The 21,128-nt window shown below is 34.8% G+C and overlaps 3 protein-coding genes across 3 annotated transcripts in view; 2 read left to right on the forward strand and 1 right to left on the reverse strand.

The window, feature by feature from the left end:
• LOC118735905 overlaps positions 1 to 21,128 on the forward strand; it is a gene marked incomplete at its 3' end in the record, with an annotated part of 539,363 nt that overhangs the window by 337,437 nt on the left and 180,798 nt on the right.
• The window catches only part of LOC118735910 (serine protease inhibitor 42Dd), a 253,616-nt gene that overhangs the window by 28,142 nt on the left and 204,346 nt on the right, over positions 1 to 21,128 (reverse strand). The gene's annotated exons all lie outside the window — the stretch shown is intronic.
• On the forward strand, positions 3,307 to 4,402 carry LOC118735911 (alpha-crystallin B chain). Its single transcript, XM_036465939.1, has one exon. It carries the CDS (start codon positions 3,307 to 3,309, stop codon positions 4,039 to 4,041), a length of 735 nt encoding a protein of 244 aa, XP_036321832.1. The 3' UTR covers positions 4,042 to 4,402.

Genomic DNA, 21,128 nt, shown 5'->3' on the forward strand with positions numbered 1-21,128 from the left:
ACCCTAGATATCGCACCGCAAGAAGAAGATAAATATGCATTACCTACGCTACTGCGGAAATGGACGACACGCCATTTCTTTAAATGAAATTAATTCCTGCTATATGCATATACGTACATATGTATGTATATACTCAACGTGAGCACAAACATTTTGCTTGCATAGTCTTCTGTTCTCTCTTCAGTGCAAAATGAATTATTTTTTTAGTATAAATAAATAAAATGAACTTTTTAATATACCACGCTTTTCTAAATGGACAAAAAATTAGAAAATAATATTTCTCAGTCCCATAGAACTTGTTTTGATAACTTTTGATTTTGAAGTTTTAGCAAAAGTCATTGTAAACCATTTATGAGATTGAAACGAGAAAAGCGTGGGGTTATCTGAACTCTGACCCCTACGCGACACGCCTTAAAATATGTTCAAACAGACACCTAATTGGCAGTTAAGAACGTTTTCACCAATTTAAGCCTTAATTGTTACCCAATTTATCATACAAAAATTCAAATTATTAATTGCGTTACTTTGACCACTCGTCTGTATCATTTGCGTGCTCCTTCACAAAGGAGGGAAGCTATTAGACCAGTTGCCCGCACCAGAAAATCTATTGAAATGTCAATAAAAATAAGAACTGATTTCCTGAGAAATTATTTGGCTACGTTCCAAATGTACCTAAAATTGTGTGTTCGTACCGCATGTACTTTCAAACGTAAATAAAGGTACGATTGTATCACCTTTTCCATCACTGTAGGTAATCCAGCAGCTGATTTTGTATCGCTAATTGCACAGCTGACGTGTGTGTGAACACCAAACTCAATGCCACAATTTAAAGCTTAATTGCTTCAGCTAATTGGGTTGTTTGAACATAGTCTTAACCGACTTCAATCAGGACCAAAATTTATATGTCATATCTTCGACAATGACTTTGGGTACTAGACAAAAAAAACTTAATTTTAAATTTCTGAGTCTCCATAGAGGAATCTGTATTTTGCCCTCTGTGCGACACGTCTTAACCGTCTCCAATCGGGACCAATATTTATATGTGATATATTCGACTATAGTAACATCGACGTAGGGGTTGAGGCTTGGGAAATCTGATGTACAAATTTGCTCCCTATATTTAAGGGGCATCCTAATGTACACATATTATACGTAAATGCAAATAATGTTAAGATATATCCCCAAACAGTACCACATAATTTATTACAAATATTTCTGGTAACCTTTTCGCTAAAATTTAATATACTATATTCTTTAATTAAATCGTTTTTCTTTTAAAACAAATATTTTCGCTTTGTCTATCGCATGATAACAATCTCTGCCATCTTTTTGCCACTATTCATTGCATTACAGCAAACAGCTGTCGCCAATTTCCCGCTAAGTAGTGCAGAACTATTTAATTTTATTTTCGCTCAACCGTCTAACGGTTCGTTGCTAGTCTGGCATCGTCAAGCGGGATCTCAAACTGCAACGCTACGTCTGCATGTGCAATCTTTTCTTTCTTCATCCATACTTTTTCTCCGTTCAGCCCCCTCTCCTACTTCAGCTGCTTCATTGCTTTATTTGCGCTTCACTGTGCTGTATTTCATTTAAAATGCACTTATTTCTTTGTTGATAATATTTCTGTGCGCATTTGAAATGACCTCTGTTCCATCAACATTGACGACAGCACCACCAACCTGCCAAGTAAATACTATTGCACGCCACTACATTCTTGTTCCGTTCCGGCGTCGTTCACTGCAATGATAGCTTTTTTCCACCGATGTTGTTTGCTATCTCACATAAGGTCACGAATTTCATTAGTTACACTTCCGTAGCGAAAGTTAAGCGTGTAAATTCACAACACACGTAGAGTGAAGCGCGTAGCTTACCGCAATGGTATTTAGGTACTTACATGCTCACATGTTTTCCGACTGAATCGCTTACCAGCCCATGCTTGGTTGCCCACAGGGAGTGGTACGAAGCGTACGCGATACGTGGTTTGGTGAGCAGTGAACAAGATTCAGCGACAGATATGCGCTTATTTTCTAACACTCATGCGCCAGGACAACCGTGGAAGTACAATATATTTTCGCGTAGATGTACTTATGTATAGCTGTGTTTGTGAATATACATATATACAGTTGTGCATTTACGTAGCCAGGAAACTTGAGCGCTAAGCTGTCACGGCCCACCGAGTGAAATTAAACGGTATTAAGGTTGTTGTGCTTGTTATTGCCAAAATCGATTATCGATCAAACAATAGAACGCGGAAGTGCAAAAACAAAAAACCTGCATGCATAACCACTATCATCGAATTTGAAATTGAAGAAGTTAAGTCAGCATGCTAATTGAAGAGCTCCAACACAATTACAAAATAAATTTTAAACTCGTACATATTTGCACTCAAACTAAGCTCAGACTCAAATTTCAAAAATAGACTCAGAATCAAATTCAAACTCAAACCTCAACTCAAAGTCAGCGTAAAACTCAAACTCGAACTGAGACTTAAACTCAAACTCCAAGTCATCGTAAAACTCAAACTCCAACTCAAGATCAAGCCAAGCTGATATACAAACTCGGACTCAAAATTAGACTCAAACTCAGACTCAATCCAAAACTCGAACTTTAACTGAACCTCAAACTAAAGATTATACATACAGAAACAGACTCAAACTCAATTTCACACTCATATCTACTACTAAACTGAAACTCAAACTCAAAGTCAAACTCAAGCTCGGATTAAAACTTAAACTCAAACTCAAATTCTAACTGATATTCAATCCCAAAGTCACCTTTTCGAATTTGAACCACATTCACGAAAAAAAAATCGATTTTATCGTCAGCTCGTATGCTAACATTTGTGCACAAATATGCAAAGTACTCCAGTGTCCCCCGGGCCCAAGCTCACTCGAATTCGCCGCCTACCCATAGCACACTACCCTTGCAGAAGCGCAAATTTTTGCATAATTGGCCGCACTAGAAACTAGAAACAAAAATAATGTTTGCTTGGCATGAAACTCACCTCGAATTCCAGCACTCAGTTAACGGCCCTGTTGCGAAGGCAAAGGCTTCATTGCCAATCGCTCAACGCGCATTCAAATCAGTACGAACTTGGCACGTGCCGTGAGCGGTGGTGACAACACTTTTTTTGGTGTTCCAAAAAAATTTCGTTGTTGCAACGTATCGACAGCAACAACGAACACACCAACTACTTAGAAGAAAAACAATTCGACGATAGTGTAAAGAGAACCAGGACGATATTAATGTCGTCGTCGAGCGGGCAGCAGTAACCACACAGCGAACTAAGTAAATCAGTGAGAAGTCATGCCAACGCATTGGGATTGGGACTGGGATTGGCCACATGATCACTTTTGGCATTGGCCCTCCACGCGTCTCTGGCCCATCGATAGTTTCAGCTATCATGCCAGGTGTCCGACATCGCGTCGCTGGAAATCGACCTTTGGCCATCACGACATCGATGTAGATGTGTGTGCGCGCGATTGGCACATACATCATTGGAGCGACGACGGACCTTGGTGTCATCGTTCGTGCTTGGCCAGTCGTGTGACCATCGAAAGGGGCGATGAGCCGGACAGCTTGGGCAAGGGCACCTTCAAGGTTGTTATCGATGTGCATCACTTCCGCGACGATGAGCTCGTGTTGAAGGTGCGCAACAATGACACCATTGTATTGACGGGCAAACAGAAGGACGATCGCGGTGAGAAGAGCACGTTCTGCATTACGCGCGAATTTACGCGAAAATACAAGCTTCCGAGAAATTATGATGCCACGCTGGCCAAAGCTACTCGTTCCACCGATGGTATATTGACAATTATAGTGCCCGCGCCACCGCCACTGGACGATGTAGAGCGGGTGGTGGATATTGAGCCAACGGGCGCATACTTCGGCACGACCAGCAATGATGCAGACAAAAATGCGAAAGCTATTGAGAATGGGGCGGACAATGAGGAGGAGGAGGAGGCAGGCGATGAGCCGAATGCAGGTGAAAGGGAGAATTCGAAGAAAGCGCGTTTCGACTCAACGGGAGATTCAAAATGAAATTCAATGCAGGCGGCTGTTTTCACAAGATGGCGAAGCAGCTTTAAGAATCATTTCAAGAAATGGTGGATTTGGAAGGAGGGTAAAGGAAAGCGGAAAATCAAATGCAAGTGATGGCAGGCAGCAGTAGTTTCGCGCTGGTAAAGGCCAGTTTAATAAAAGTAACAATATAAATTTGTCTGAAGTGATACGAATCACAATCACCAATGATTTAATAATAACTTCACGACTACTCTAAACCTAGCACGGTGTTCCTTATATCACTTACATATGTATGAAAACAAATAAAAAAAAAAAGTTTCTTGCGCACATACCTGTAGCTGGCACCAATAAATCTACCAATATTCATAAAACTTATACTTTTAACGGGAATACAATGATGCTATTAAAAATATAAATTTACGTCTATTTAAGTTTTAAACTCTAACTAAAATTTCCTCTATTACCAAAAAATAAAATAAAAAATAAAAAAATTAGTGCAAGTAATACCCTTCTCCTTATAAAATAAATACAGAAAATAAATGTTTTGTGTATGACAACCTCTCGCGAAACAAAAATACTTATTGAGTTTTTTTCATTGCTGGCGAAAATGTATGTGTATATGTATGTATATTAAGGGTAAGGGTGTTATGTAAAAAGTTGATGGAGCTTTCATTCTTTCTCTTATCGAACATTGTATGGTTGGATTATGCTCAGCTAGGTTGGGCGCACCCTGCAACGACGAGAATGGCGAAGAAACACACTTTAAATGCCATTGGCAAAACGGAGCGAAAAACCTCGGATTTCTTTGATGATCTGAATGATGTCACAGCAACAGATATTTAAAGCTTATCCATCTTTTGCTGAGTCGAAGTGAGTACCACATGGAACTGCACCCAGCCTACCCTAACCTACAATCATAAATCAGAGTTTAAAACTAAAAGTTAGTTTTGGATTTTGAACTACAGCGCTACAAAGCATACAGAACTAAATTTATGTGGTTTGCTTTTAATATTTTGAGCAAAATTTTTCGAAACCTTTCGGAATTTGTTTGAATTTCTTCATAATTTTCGCAGTTTTTTTTATGAGCTGACATGGTTTTTAAAGTTTTTCCGAATCTTCGTTTCATTGAAAGGGTTTCAGGGATAACTAACAATTTGTTCAAGACTTTTCGGATTTTCGAAATCTGTTAATTATTTTCCTAGTATATAGATTTGATCAATCGTATTTGCTTCTCAGACTGTGGCCAAAAATTGTAGGTAATCCGAATAGGTCTTAGTGAAGAGAGTTTTCTTAGATATGTACATATGCTTGTAGATTCAAAATTCAAATGTTAAGCTCTTAGTCCCAAGAATTTTCCTAACTGGAAAAACGAATATCCGTATTTTTTTGTTTAAAAAAAAAACACATTTCTTTCGATCGGAAAACTGTGTCTCTTCAGGAGACTTCAAATAATAGTACCCAATTGCTTATTGTACCATTTTTTTAATACTAAAGATTTTTTATGAGTCCCCCCCCCCTTTGAATTTTTTGGGGTTTTTGAGGGATTTATAAAAAATAGTTAATATTGAAAATGGGGTGTTGTTATCGAAAGACATCGGAAGATAAACAGATTTTTCCGATCGAAAAAAATTTAGTTTCGAGAATTCTATACTATTTCTACGAAACGGTTATTTTCCCTTATAAAATACATGGAAAACTTCATGAGCTGTAAGGCAGTTCTAAATATAATTTTTTGTAGAAAAAACTAGAAAAATTCTCGGGGGACATTTTAAACTTTTGTATTTAATGTATTTTTGGACCTAAGTTTCAGGGGCAACTTTTTCCCATAGTGAGACATTTCCTTAATTAATTAAGAAGTTTAAGAAATATAGTTCTTATAAAATTTCGCCATTGATCCATTTTCAAAATAATAATAATAATAATGAAATTTGACAATTCCAGAAAAAAATAAAATAAACTCTCTGCTTAACACGAAGCACCATCACACTTCAACTTAACTATGAAAATATAAACCCTCTACCTCTAAATTGGTGACAAAATTCTTCTTTTTTTACTAAAAAAGCCAGTCTACGATTAGGAGTACGTAAGAAGTACTGTCACATACATAGGTGGCGCTATGGAAAATTAAAACATTAACAGATATCAAGTTCCTGTTGAAAGTGAATATATATATAATGACACTCTAAAGATATTTATTATATCTACTCACAAATTCGTTTATAAGGTATTCACTTTACTACTGTTGGTAACGCATTGGCCACATTGTGCACAAGAACGTATGTATTTGTGTTGATATTTTACGACCACGCGCACAATAACGTCCGACGACAATTGCAAGCGCCATTTCTCATCCGCTACTACATATGCATGTATGTATGTATACGCCTACAAAGAGGTGATGAGGCCGGCCAATTTACTGCAGCTATTAGCAAAGGCCGCTGCAGCCGAGTGGTTAGCAGTGCGTACTACCACTCGGTGGGGCCTAGGTTCGATCCCTAGTCCGAGCAACATCTCAAAACAGAAAACACTTTCTTCTAGCAGCGGTCCCATCTCCGCAGGTAATGGCAAACTTCCGAGATGCCATGATAAAGCTTCTCCTAAAACCATTTAGCGAACGGTGTAAAATTAATTGCAGGTGCCTTAATCTTGCGCTATTACCTCAAAACCCACACCAATAGAGGATAATCTCGGCCACACTCTTAGCGTGAAATATGTTTTTGCGTTTTTTACCAGTGAAGGCCATGCAATGCTTGTCAACGTGTGTTCCGTGTTTGCTCCTGTGTTTAGCACAACTACTACTCTTTTCACCAGCAAAACAACTACAACTAGGCGCTCGGAATAGGAAAAATGGTCCAGTGCATATATGAAATGTGTTTATGGCGAGTATTTTTTACGATTACATGCGACAGCACAATTGTTGTCGACGAGGTCTTTATTCCTTGACGCATAAGTATATTAACCAGTTTATTGCCTGTCACAGCGAATGCTGCCACAAATATTATGGCATTGCTGTCAACCGACCAGGCTGCGGTCGCTCGCTGCTGTTGATTTTATTAGCGCTTACTTACTTATGTATATTCACACATTCATTTATACTCGTCATCAAATTGCAACTGTTGGCGCATATACACATGTATGTAGATGTAGATGTAGATGTAGATGAATTTATGTGTGCATTGTATACGTGGGAGTTTTCTTTGGTTGGGGGTGTAAGAACATAATTGGCTGCACTTTATCGTCAAGCTGCTGACAAATTTTTCTTTTCTAATAAATTAGGTGTGGCCTAGTAAAAAAATTATTTATGTTAGCGACATTTTGCGGCCGAATGAGGCTTTAAAAAATTTATTTAATATACATACTCGTATGTATGTACGTTTTGCTGCCTGCCCATTTATGGCGTGTGAATGGGCTGTAAAAAAGCCGGCATTATTATGCTTTTACATGAAATAAAAATGCCCTAAAACCCGAGCTGTGCTGAAAAAAATTATAAAAGCGTAACGTACGTAAATTTAAGGCGGAATTTGAAATATTTATTTTAGGCCTGTTATAGTCTAACGAAATGGCGAGCAGTCTAAGGTTTCCAAGCTATGCGACCTTTGTGGATATTTGTGGAACAGTTCTGTGAAAACTGCAACAAAGCTTGTGTTTGGTAGCACAGATTATGCTGGAAGGAATTTTTCGTCTAAAGTTTGTGTGAATATTTGGGATTTTGATTTGGGCTTTCAGTCCCTACCAATTTTCAAAAGAAAAAGCAGTATATTGTATGAAGAAAACACGAAATTGTGTATGTAAATAAAAAATTTATTTATTTCAGAAAAAAATTATAATACACTGATTTTTTCTTTGAAAAATTTGGGGGGTCAAACGTCATTTTTGGTATATATTTTTGTTCACCATTTTTGTTTAGAATCGAACGTGGAATTCGAATATGCCATTAATTTTTTTCGAAATTGAACTTTAGACCCAATCAATAAGCTAACTAACTAAGTGCTTATTAAAACTCTTACATTTTTACATTTACTTAAATTTTTCTTTAGTTTCATACAAATTTTAAGAGAAAAATACGATTTTTCCATAGACTTTTTCAGTATGCGCCCAATTTTCCTACTACCATATTTGTAACACTAATGACTTAAGTTATAGCTGCAAAAAGGTGCATAATTCAAAGTTAATACCGCGCGCGAAGCTGAACAAATATTTAACTAAAAAAACTTATTTAATGAAAAATTTTTAATTTTGAAAAGTTGCTTTCAATTTAGGGGGAAAAAATGCATACTAACTTCAAGCACCATACAAAAGCCTCACCATTGTTTGATTTAAATTTAGCAAAATTTTACTGGCCAGCTGTTATTTGCTTTAAAACCTATTTGAAACTTTTTACAAAGCAAATACGCAGAGCTTGTGGAGTGTTTTTGCTTCATATGTAGTGGCATGCAGCAGCTTTCATACTTATGCACGTGAGTAGCTTTGGTGCTCAAGTTGCTGCCGAGTGGCCATTTAAGTGGCCCTAAATTATACGAAAACTTTCATTACAAGTTTTTGGGTTGATTTAAGTGCTGCATTTATGAGAAAATTATGCAAATTTTTTACACATATGAAAATATTGTACTATGTTGGTATATTAATTTGCCTCCTGAAAATTGCTAAATATTTCTAGAGTTATGTATGTGTTATGTGTATGAGCTGCAGTAAATGTTTTCAGTAAATATACTAAATGAGAAATTTAGAAAAGCTATGAAACTTATATTAGAGTTTAAACTGTTTTGTTAAAAAATTTTTTTTTTATATATATTTAGAACAATGTTAATTTATGCAACAATTTTGTTCTCATACGTGTTTTCTCGTGCTCATATACCCGTAGTCTGTATGTAACGTATACGCCCTGTAGCACCATAAACAGCCAAATAACACTTATTCGCACGTCTTAGCTTATTATTTAAAAAGTAATTAAATATTGCGTATTAAATATTGTGGAGTATTTTTCTACAGCTTTTCTAACGAATGTTTATAACAATTTGCGAATGAATTTCGAGTGTGCCAATAGAAATTGAAAAGATTTTTATTTCGCAAATCGTCGTCATGTTATAATCAATGTAATTATTTTTCATTTGGTGGATCACTAGTTTTATTGCTCTAGATTGGTTCGTTTTGGCAAAAAGAAAATTTTCACCGTTTAATGTTAATATTTTGAAGTATCTTAAATTTGTAAAATAAATAAATGGCTAGATTTCAAAAATTACAATTTAGCTGCGACAGATATCCTGTATGCTGCCATTTGTATTTTTTTTTTAATCTGGTGGCACGCTTTTAAAACTTTACAGATATATTGTATTTGATGCCAACTTTCATTGGCTTTAATATTAACATTCTATCTGAAAGCTTCCCATAGTTATAAAAAAAAAACATTATGATTTTTTCGAGAGGCAAAGAAAGCATTAGTAATTTCGGTACTTTTCCACCTAAATAGGGCTAAAGCTAAAATGATTAAAATACGTGATTTATTTTTCATTGAACTTATTTCTGGAACTCTATTGTTTTTTGTTTCTGGCGAGAAAAAGGAGTGACGCTAAAAAAAAACAACTCGTTAAATGTGCTCACATCCTCAATGACAAATGTGGGCTTTTATTTTTCGTAACTATTCTTGCAAATAATATGCATTTGAATTTGAGGTAAAAATATAAGCTGATAAAGAAAATAAGCTATGATCTTCTTTAGCTTGTGTACAATATTTTCAAATGTATCTCATTAAAAGTGGCTCAGTAGCTTGGAATTACTTCCCGCATTAAGATTGCATTAGTCTCATATTTAAAAAAAAAATAACATATGCAGTTATTAATATGCAAATGTAGGTAGCAGTCTTCATGTGCGCCTTATCTTAAAATATGCAACTTATTTTCTTTCGCGCTATGTGGAAAAAAAATATTTGCCAAGCAAACATTGAAAAAGGTCACACGCTTTCTCTTCATCAAAAAAACCTCTAACAAGGAGGCTGCGGCTCAAACATATAAATGGATTGCCATTATATCAGCGGCTTGTATGTGGGTAAGCATATGAATGTAGAGGTGACCAGTGTTGCCAGAACTTTTTGAACCAACCGGCTAAATTGCCAAAAAAAAACCGGCTAAAAACGGCTAAACTGTTTCAATTAAATTTCACATGTTTTATTTAAATAAATCACAAGTAGAAAGACTAGTTCTTGGAGAGAAGTTGCAAATTCAAGCTGGAAAAAATTGTGCAGCAAGAATTTGCAATTAGGAAAAACATATGATTGTGGCACAAGGTTGGATTTTTCGTCAACGATAATTTCAATTATCAAGTTCGTTAAATTTAAAAATTTACAAACTTAGCGATTTTAAAGTTGGAAATGTAAGTAACCACTTGTTTACTTAATTAATTTAGTTAATTCAAATTATTTGAAAGGTACTCGGCTAAAAAAAAACTTTACATATTGGTAATCTGAATGCAATCTCAACCAGAGTCGATACAGGAAACCCAACAAAGAAATTGAAACGTATGTTGAAGAAAGTCGGACTAACAAGAAATATACATGTTGATACTGTTTGTTGCTCCTCTGAAAGAATTTTAAAAATTCTATACAAATTTCTTTTGTTTGAAATGCAACTTGCATATTCCTGCAAATTTTCGTTCGTGCAGAAATTTGCAAGTTTCTCTACTTGAGGGAAAATTGGGGAGCATTTTTCCTTACTATCTGATATTTTGAGTGATAATTCTCGCTGGATTTTCGAACAACAAATCTATTGTCTTCCCTACAAGAAAAGCCTTGACTTACCAATTCTCAATACACTCAAATAAAAACCAATACACATAAATTTAAAGCAGTAAAACAAAGACTTTAAGTTACCCACCATGCAAAACATCAGAAATAGGCAACAATCGTCAATGGCAACAAATTGGCGACTCACCGATTTATTGCTGTGGTGACAAATCGGCAACACCACTTCGTTCATGTCAATTTTGAATAAAAAAGTTCTCAAAAATTCGGAAACTTATGAATATGGCGTCAATAGCATTGGCCAAAAGCATCTAAATTATGCCCAAGGACAAGATTGAAAAAATAGGAAGTCTCACAGCGAGAAAATGAATTAATTCCGATTGTAAGTTGCAATTTGGTATACAAAAAAATAAATGAAGTATTAAGAAGAATAAAATTATTCCAAATATCGCCTGAAGCGATAAGAAAAGGACTCATTCAGGTAATAAGAAAACGACTCACCCAGGCGAGTTGCCTTCGGCGGACGTTTTAGAGCGACCGGTAATAGGAAATCGATTCGATGGCAATATTACCGGCAATAAATTTGTTTCCGAGGGCGACACGTTTTCTTATTGCCGGCAACACAAATTGTTTGGTGGGTAACATCAACCGAGGCCATATGTTGACAAGGGGTGCAAATTCACATTTACACAAAAGAACTGGTCAGATTTTCCAGAAATCCCTTCAGTTCTGATGTAAAGTATGATGCCAAAAAGGTGCAGATTTTCCATGCAGATGACCAGTAATATGAGCGAAAGATGTATTGTAGGGTTCCCAGAGAGTTTTGCTTTACATAGAAATTTGTGCTCTTTTATTTTCATTTTGATGCATTTCAGTGTTGGTTATTTTAATTCAAGTTGGCCTTCAGTTCTTGCAATTTAAATAAGTTCTCAGCAAATAAGTTTGTTTATTGAATTGAATATGCGCTATCTGGCAAGACAATATCTATGTATCTGTAATATTTATTCTGCGTGTTCGCGCTATATCTAAAGACAAACGCGTGTTAAGTAAACAGTGAAACAATGCGTTATTTTCTAAGTTTGCGAATAAAACTTCACACTAAAATTTAAGACATTCATAACAAACATTTTATGAAGAAAACTCCCGCTATGGCCTTCTTTAGAAAAAACATATTCGTTTAAAATGAAAATAAGCGAAATCGGCCTAATTTTATATAACCCTGCCTGACATGAAAATTTTCTTCGCGATACGGCTAGTAGCCATTTCAGATTTGGGGTCACTTAGTCATAAATGGAAACATATATATTTGAATTTTAAGAAAACAAGGGAAATCACACAATCGGCTAAAAACGGCTACTTTTTTTTTTACAAAACTGCCAACAAATGAGCTGCCGTCTTAACCGAAATTTCTCTGTTTGCTATCGCAAATCTAGCCGAAAAACGGCTAAAATGGCAACACTGGAGGTAACACCAAAAACTCCTCATAAGCTAAGCGAAGATAAAAGTAAAAGATAAACCAAAATAAAAGAGTGAAAAGTGTGGAGAAAGGCTTGATTAGCTTACGGTTTCCTGGCACGCAAAGCACATTTGTCAATTGATTGGCCTATACTTCAAACGAAAGCTGCGACTGACACTTAAGTAGGAGTATGTTATGGCCCAGCATTTGCTAGTTCACACATTATCCATGCATATAGACATAGATTTTTGTATGTGTGCTCGAGATGTATGCACGTTTGTGCACATAACTAGTCACAATTCATGCCTGTACGCCTAAACCCAGGCAGTCAATACCAATTACGTTCGCATTGTATCACAGAAGTTAGCTACCATTGCCATTGTTAAAAGAAAAATGTAAGCTTAATTTTGCTGTTACTTCAAAAGGTCTGCAAAATTGTGTTCCCTAAACTGCCAAGCAAATGGTCAATCCATTCCCAATAGTTGGGTCTTGCGTACATTCGTGTGATCGGCTCAACTTCTCCTGGGCCGTTTCAGTAATCACCCGCTTTCTGGTTTGTTGCTTTTACTAAAATATCAACTTTGACTTTATTGTTGTAATCAGCATTGGCCATGCCCAGTTGAATTTGCTTGTGTGCAATAAATTGCAAGCTCATTGTTGGCCTGTATGTTCTCAAAATATGAAAGTTGGTATACATACTCGATGTACATAAGTACATACATATGTACACGTAAGCCATAGGAATTTGTGGGTATTCATATAAAATATATCGAGTGAAATTACGGTTTCTTTCGAGTTTGAGAATTCCGCAAAATTCAGGTTGAACGCATATTAACTACAGCGCGTGAAAGCAAAGGCAAGCCGACAGCTGCTTTCTCCTCGTCGTGCTTCTCTATTGCGAATCTGTGGCTTCTGCTTCGTGACTCAGATATACCTGAGAAACTATCATTGCCTACTCTGAATATATGAAGACAAGAAATATGTATATATATGAACTACAGGATCTCCTTGGACGTGGGCCATACGACCAAATATACATAGAGTTTAAGATAACAAATCTGTCGAAGATGTGACTAACGATGGCGGAGCACGACCTTCATTCAGGACATCTAGTGAGACTAATTAAATACCGACACCTCAAATCAAGATGGCCTGCAGTCTCGTCGGCCCAAAATTGGAAACGATACGTAACTTTATTTGGAGAAGCATAGCCGCTTTGCTTCAAACAATTTTAGTCTAAAACTACGACCCCTAAATTTATTCAATCGAAACTATCCAAGAAGAATCAATACACGCTCTCTTTATTTAACAAGACCAACGGATCAGGTGAGATTAATTTAGGCGAAGATTCCTTTGGAACAGTGATAAGCACTACCTCGCCCCCATGCAAACCTTGCTTAAGCTTTCTATGCATTTGTATAGACGTGGACAAGGTAAAAGCTCTCTGTTTTAATTTATGCTTTAGAGACCTTATCCTTGTAAGTATATATGGTTGTCCTAATATCATAAAAACCAGCTCCTATATGGATGATGTTTTCAACTACAAAGTGATATGTACATATAACATTTAACTTAACAGTTTACGTAGACTGGACATTTTTAAAATTGTGAATACCCTTAGCAAGATGCTCCAAAAAAATAAACAAGAAAAGCCATCTGTCACTGGGTCACAAGGCTGTCAACCATGGCAAAGTAGTTACTCCAGTTTTGCATAAATAAAAGTAACCAAAAACCGCACACACAAACGTACACAGGCGTTCACATTCTTACACTGCCGGCCAAAAGTATTGGCACAGCAAATTTTTCACATTATATGCAACAAGGTTTTTCCTAATATTTTTATAAAAATATGGTTCATTCTACAACAAAAAACATAAAAATATAATTCCTAAACTTTGTGCAAAACTCACGAAAATTCAGCAAACTTTCATGCAAATTTTGAACTTTTTAATCAGATTTTTTAGAATTCTTTTGAGTATGCAGATTTGTAGCCCAATCAAGTTTATTATAACAAAGTACAAGTTTTAAGTAACTAGGAATTACCGTTGATTTTTCGCAATTTTTTTCACGCAGTCTCTTCCATACAAAATTTTTTTTTTTCGAAAATACTTTACATGGCAAAATGCAAACCACCTTCAACAAAAAAAAAATCCGAAAAATATTAGAAACATTTTTTTTTGCATATATTGTAAAAAATTTGCTGGCAGTGTAGATAAACGTCCATGTTTCGAAATGTGTACGGGTAAATTGCATTTTGTGTATGGAAATTGTGCCAATGCGCCTTGATTTTGTGTACGCCGAGTAAACAATGAGGAAGTGTTTCCGCGGTGACAACACAAAAAAAAAAAAAAAAAAACACAACAAGCAGTCAAGGCAGGCAGCAGTTAAAGGCAATGACATTTTTTGTTTTTGTCTTGCTGAACTATGTTTCTGACGAAAACATAAGTTTTTGTGCTCCCGCTGTACTCTTGACACATCCTTCGATTATGCGCGTGTTTGCATAAATTCAGAAAATTGCATATTTTTTCATGATGGTAAACTATCGATTTGCATAAATTACATTTTGCAGGAATTCGTTAATTTTTCGCGAATATATTCCATAATTCTTTTGTATGGCGCAAGAATGGGGAAGCGACTTGACTGATAAGCTATTCAGAAAATTGGCTATTGGCGAAGTGAGTAGTTTGGCAACTTTTTTTATTTGAATAACTTTCGAAAGGGAAAATTGCCTAAGATAAATTTCGATTGATTTAAGCGAATGGTGATTTGAGTTATAATAAATGAGCTTCTAGCTCAATTTCATAACCAAAGATGAGTCAAATATGTCGAGATATTTTACATACATACATATTTTGTGGAAATGTTTATGATTGTCAATCATACGTGGTTTGTAATAAGATTTATTGTTATGGACGAAGTTTTTGCCAAGTTTTTGGTAGAATTTAAAAAAATTTTGACTTTTACAAATAGACGGCTGACTTGTTTTGGCAGCCGCTTCGAAAACCCCTTTTCTCAGCAAATTTATCAAAAACGCCCATCTCAGAATTTGGTTGAAGGACACAAATAGTTCAAAAACGCAGCAGAGTTAGGGCGTTCTTCGACCAAATTCTGAAAACGGGCGTTTTTAAAAAATTTGCTGAGATAGCGCGTTTTCCAACCAGCTGCCCAGATACGTAGGTCGATCTTCCACTTCGGGTGAATTTGAGTACTCCCACCCTAATCCACTGTGCTGATACCTCGATACAAGTTGATCCACTTTTCAGTGAATATACTTTTGGAGAAATTTTGCAAATTTTTCACTCTAAGTATAGTATTCTATAAACCCCCCTACAACAACTCGTAACTCGTAGATCTGAGTTTTGAAGAAAAATCTGCAGGGCACTGTTGTCAACCATTTCAGTACAGCATGTTTGTACAGAAACCATTTTAAATCCAACAAGTAGTCAACTACATAAGTATGTACATTAGGGTAGTCCAAAAATACACAGAAAATCTATGACGCCAGGACTTTGAAGTCTTCCATATATTTTATTTAGGGAAAATAAATTTGTTCTTAGAATTCCTATAAAAAGTTAAAAATCAAAAATTTTTTATCGAAAAAAAAAAAATATTTCCCTTGAGAAATCTACCAGCAGTAGAATTGTGAAGAAAATTTGACTCTTAACTCTTACTATTTTTGCCAAACGTGCGTAATTGGTTTTGTTTGTTTAACGCATTTTTTTTTTGAATAAACAGCTCACCATTTAACAAAAACCATATAAGTCCATATTTCAAACTTTGTTGAAAAATCAGAAAAAATCATCAAAATTTTACAACAACAGTTGCAGTATGCAGTGCTGTAAGCGCATTAATTTCTAATAATTGTTTGCGGATTGTGATATTATTTTCTTCGGTACAAAAAAATCTCGAGCATACTATGTGTGGAAGAAAATGGGTGAACAAAAAATTGCCAAAAATCAACGATAAGTCCTAGCTAGATCGAACTTGCGCTTTGTTATACTAAATAGTTTATTATACTTGTGCATATAAATATTATGAATTAGAAAATTAGATAAACCAAAAAAAGAAACGTGAAAACAACTGTAGAAAATACAGAGCTTAGATTACGTTCTGGAATATTATATGAGACTCTAAAATAAAATGAATAAAAGAAAGAAATCCTGAATGCAAGCAGACTAAGACTAAAATTTTAGCATTTGGTATAGTAATGATCCTCCATGAATCTCCCCTCTCTAGGATAATTGTAAGAGATCCGATCGGATTCTAGGATCAATGAAAATGCTCGAAACTCTTAAGAATACATTGATTACGTGCCATTTAAGTATTATGCAGGCTCAGGTTATTTAAATTCCGAAATTATCCTTTTTTAATCCCTTGTCCTATTTGGGTCAAATCTAGTACATACCAATATTTTTTTTTTTTTTTTTGGTATTAAGGAATCTGAACATGCATAATACCTGCACGACATGTAATCAATGTATTTTTAGAGTTTCGAGCGTTTTAATTGATCCTAGAAAACTAGATTGACCCCAAGAGAAACTAACTCATTTCTTTCGTGTAAATCCTATGGGAAAACTAAAGACTCAACGCGCGACCCCTTACATTTACTCTAGAGAGGGGAGATTCATGGAGGATCATTACTATACCAAATGCTTAAACTTGAGTCTTATTCCGGTTGCATTGCAGGATTTTCATTTTTTTTTTTTGGCTTGGTCTAATGTATTAGTTATACAGTGTGTGCAAGATTTGAAATCTGACGCTATTTTTGCAATGGCCAACGCAAAAGTTCTTTTCAGGCGCCGGAAAGCAAGCGGGTATTTGCTAGTGCATTTATGTTTATATAAAGCTGCTCACAAATTACCTGTCATATATCTGATTCAAACATACATACATATACAGATGTAAATATGCACATATGTACTTACCCTGCAAACCATTTTTTCAGAGTATTCTGAATCGTAAAGAAATTTTAACGAATTCGGAGAGATCCCATCCGATTTTTTTCCGAATTTTCTAAAATGAAATAAATTACGCACACTTCCATTCTTTTACGAAATTTCGGAAGAAAATCGGTGAAGAAATGAAAATAATGCTGCTATGTGAAGAATTTCTTGCAGACTTTTTTCAGAATTTTCTTTATTTTTCGTACAGAAATTTCTTTACGATTTCGTGTCGACCACTTCATATAATTTTCTTTGAAAATTCGTAAAAAAAATCGTTACGGAAATGAGATACTCCTAACGATTTCCTTAAGATTTCGGGAACTTTGGTTTGCAGGGTATAAACATATTCACATCAGTTGCTATATTGCATGTAGTAAATGTGTGAGAAAAGCAAGAGCTGAGCTTTTGCAGCAATTGCAATAAAAATCATCTGCTGCTTGTGAAATCTTTGAGTTGCATTCATTTGCGACAACAGCCACAGTGGCTCATAACTCAAATCACAGCCAGATTGTGTATGCAAAATAAAATAAATGTCATATAACCATAAATTACGATTGCACCCAAGCGCTTGCATATTTTTTTTTTTAGAAATAACAACTACATACATACATAACTACTAATATGGTACTATTGTGGCTCATAAAAAACTCATTCACAGCAAACAGAAGTTTACTGCTTTATTTAATGTAAGTTTTATAAATGGCTTATGTGTGCGGGGGGGGGGGGCAAAAAAAAAAATTTGATGTTTTGTTATATTTTTTTTTTATTTATTATGCACAAAAAAAAAATCATACGTATATATGTACATATGTATGTAGTTTGTGTCTGCTTTATATGTACGAGACTTTAGTACTTTAATAAAAATCATGAACGCATGTAAATATACTTTATAAATTATGTATAAATAAATACATAACCAAAAACAACTACAAATGGCAAAGTTCTTATTGCAAAGCAATTTTATTTTACATGCTTTGGCACCTGAGTGTAAATAGTAAATATACGCTAACACATATGCATGTACATATATACAGTTGTCCACAAAATAATAGGAGTGCGATATTTTAACCTGTTTTGGCTATTTGTCTTTAGTTTATTTAATGTTTCGTATTTTTTTGTAAAAGCCTAGCTGGTAATACAACAAACACAATATAAATTTACATTTTCAAGTTTGTACAAAAATTATAAAAATTCTGCAAATTTTCACCAAAATTTCAAACTATTTAACCAGAATCTGTAGAAAATATGTTGGAATGCAGTTGTGTAGCCCATTCAATTCTAGTCTGAAGAAAAGCAAGTTTCAAGCTGCTAAAAAATTCCGTTGATTTTTGAGAATTTTTTCGGTTGAAGGTGTTCACCGTTTTTTCCATACAAAGTATGGAAAACAATTTTCTTTTATATGGGGACAGTGCCAGCAAAAAAAATTGCCAAAAATCAACGGAATTTTTTAGCAGCTTGAAACTTGCACTTCTTCAGACTAGAATTGAATGGGCTATAAAACTGCATACCAGAATTTTCTCTGAAGGTTCTGATTAAAAAGTTTGATATTTTGGTGAAAATTTACAGAATTTTAATAATTTTTGTACAAAGGTTGAAATCTGAATTTATTCGTTGTTTGTTGTACACCCAGCTTGACTTTTGTATAAAAATAATAAACATTAAATAAACAAAAGACAAATAGCAAAAACTGACCAAAATAACGCACTCCTATTATTTTGTGGACCACTGTACATACTTATGTATACATACATACATATATTTTATGAAAGGTACAAAAGTGTATGTATGTCTCATTCACTTTATCCTATTCGCACTATAATATATGTACTAAAACGTGTGTAAATGGGGCATTTCGCATCAAGCAGCAGGGATGAAAGGGTGATGCTTTAGAATCCCTTCATATTTTTTCGATAATTGTACCTGCGTGAAATATGAATTGTTTTTTTTTTTTTGCTTTATATGATGGCTATTTTTCGAATGATGGGCTTCCAAAGAATAGTAAAAATTAAAATTCGGTTTTTCTAAAGTATTTTTTGGTATTGAAAAAAAAAAATCTCTAAACTTCTCGCTTTCTAAAATGCGAGATCAATTTTCCATAAAAAAAAAATTGTTTGTTATACCACATCGGAAGTGAAAACTTAAAAACAATATTTGAGAAATTTCGAGCATTTTTTTTATTTACACCAAATATGAACCGACTTGAAGTTTATTTTTTTTTTAACATAATTAAATTTCGCGTCGCACTAGTTTTTTATTTATTTATTTGAAAAATGAAAGAAGAAAACTGTTTACGTTGAATGCTTCCATGTTTGCAATTATTTAAAAAAATTATTCGTAAACATTTTTCCATAGGACACATTTAATTAAAAGAGGTATTTAATTTAATACATATATACATCCTCGCACATCTTTTAATATAGCTAGACTTTTCGCACTCACTTTCTTTGTAATGACTACCGCATTTAAGTAGATGCTTGTAGTTTTAGCTTTCACCATTCCTAACTCTCCAGTAGCCGTTTTGAGAGTCCTCAGGCTAAATGTACCAGAAATATTTCACTTTCCCTTCCTGAAATTTTGGTTACATTGTAGAAAAAAACAACAAAATTGTATGAATATATACATATATTATCATGCCATGTACTTGCACACCGGTGGCAATAATCGACGTATCGACGTTAGCGACCCGCATCAAAGCCGCCAGCAATTACTACCAATGCATCGGATGTTGCGTTTGGCTCTCGAAAATGTGCCACTAATGGATTTCCAATGCACAGCACTTGGCTTTTTAGCCTAGTTTGCTGTTAGGAAGCTAAAACAATGTCAATGTTATCTGAAAGCTAGTTGAAAACGTAGTTAATGGTCAGTTGGAATCGTTAGAGTTCATAAGCAATAAATCCAATTTTATGTTTCGAGTTCAAAGTGAATATTAGTGCTCGGTTTAGTTGTACTTTCGCATTAGAGTTGTCCTTATCCATGCATACTACTATTATTTCAAAAATAAAAATAAAAATGCCGTCTTAAGTAGTTATTTGCGCACCGTTATAAATGAAGTGTATTTTTTTGATTACATGTTTTCATTCCGCTTGATTTCCCAATTCAACGGAACGAACTGCAACATATTTTATGTATTTTCATGTGTTAAGCTGCATATAAGCCATGGCATCAATGACTTGGTCTGGGCACAAATAAGACCTTCATATTTACATAAACATGTATGTTTGTATGTATGTTGTGTGTGCATGTTTGTTAGAGAGAATCATGTTTGGGGTAAAGTTGAAATCCATTCGCATGTTGAGTCACCATAATGCCTTCATTGAGCGTGAAATTTTCACCGAATGGCAATCAAGCGAGTAAATATTCTGCATACATAAATATGTATCTACATTTTTAGTTGGGAGCAGTTCTACGAACAAACACTCACATCAAATTTCATACATAAGTTGTTCCAAATATCCGAAAATCAGGTTGTCGATTAGCTGAACGTTCTGAAATGAGACCTCGTTGAGCGTTTAGAAATTCACTATGCCACTGAGTTAAGCCTGTTTCGAGCAATTCTCAAATGAGAGCCATGAATGTAATTCATTTTTATTATTTCGATAATTAATAAAACATTGCGGTAAAAACTTCCCAACCTTCCTAAGTTAAACAAAGTTAAATTTGACTTTTAAAACAGTTAGCAACCCTGCTCAGAAATATTTTTGAGGAAAGGCTTTCTTTTATTACTTTCTTTTGACACCTGTTTTGTAACGCTTCATCTGACTTTTCATAAAATTAAACTAGATTTTTTTAATTGGTGGCAACCGTCTTCAAAAATATTTTGGAAATGGAACTTACGTTAACCTCCTTCTCCCCGTTTTATACCCATATTTAAATATTTAAATTAACTTGTCAATTAAATTGTAAATTAAATTTTGAGTTACTAAACGGGTGGCAACCCTTTTCAACAAAATTTTCCAAGTAAAACTTTTTAACC

This window comes from Rhagoletis pomonella, unplaced genomic scaffold (genome assembly GCF_013731165.1).
Source record: "Rhagoletis pomonella isolate Grant_MI unplaced genomic scaffold, Rhpom_1.0 Rhpom_scaffold_00003, whole genome shotgun sequence".
Lineage (NCBI taxonomy): Eukaryota > Metazoa > Arthropoda > Insecta > Diptera > Tephritidae > Rhagoletis > Rhagoletis pomonella.

Coding starts and splice junctions, on each gene's coding strand:
- LOC118735911 (XM_036465939.1), top strand. CDS start 3,307: ATGCCAACGCATTGGGATTGGGACTGGGATTGGCCACATGATCACTTT.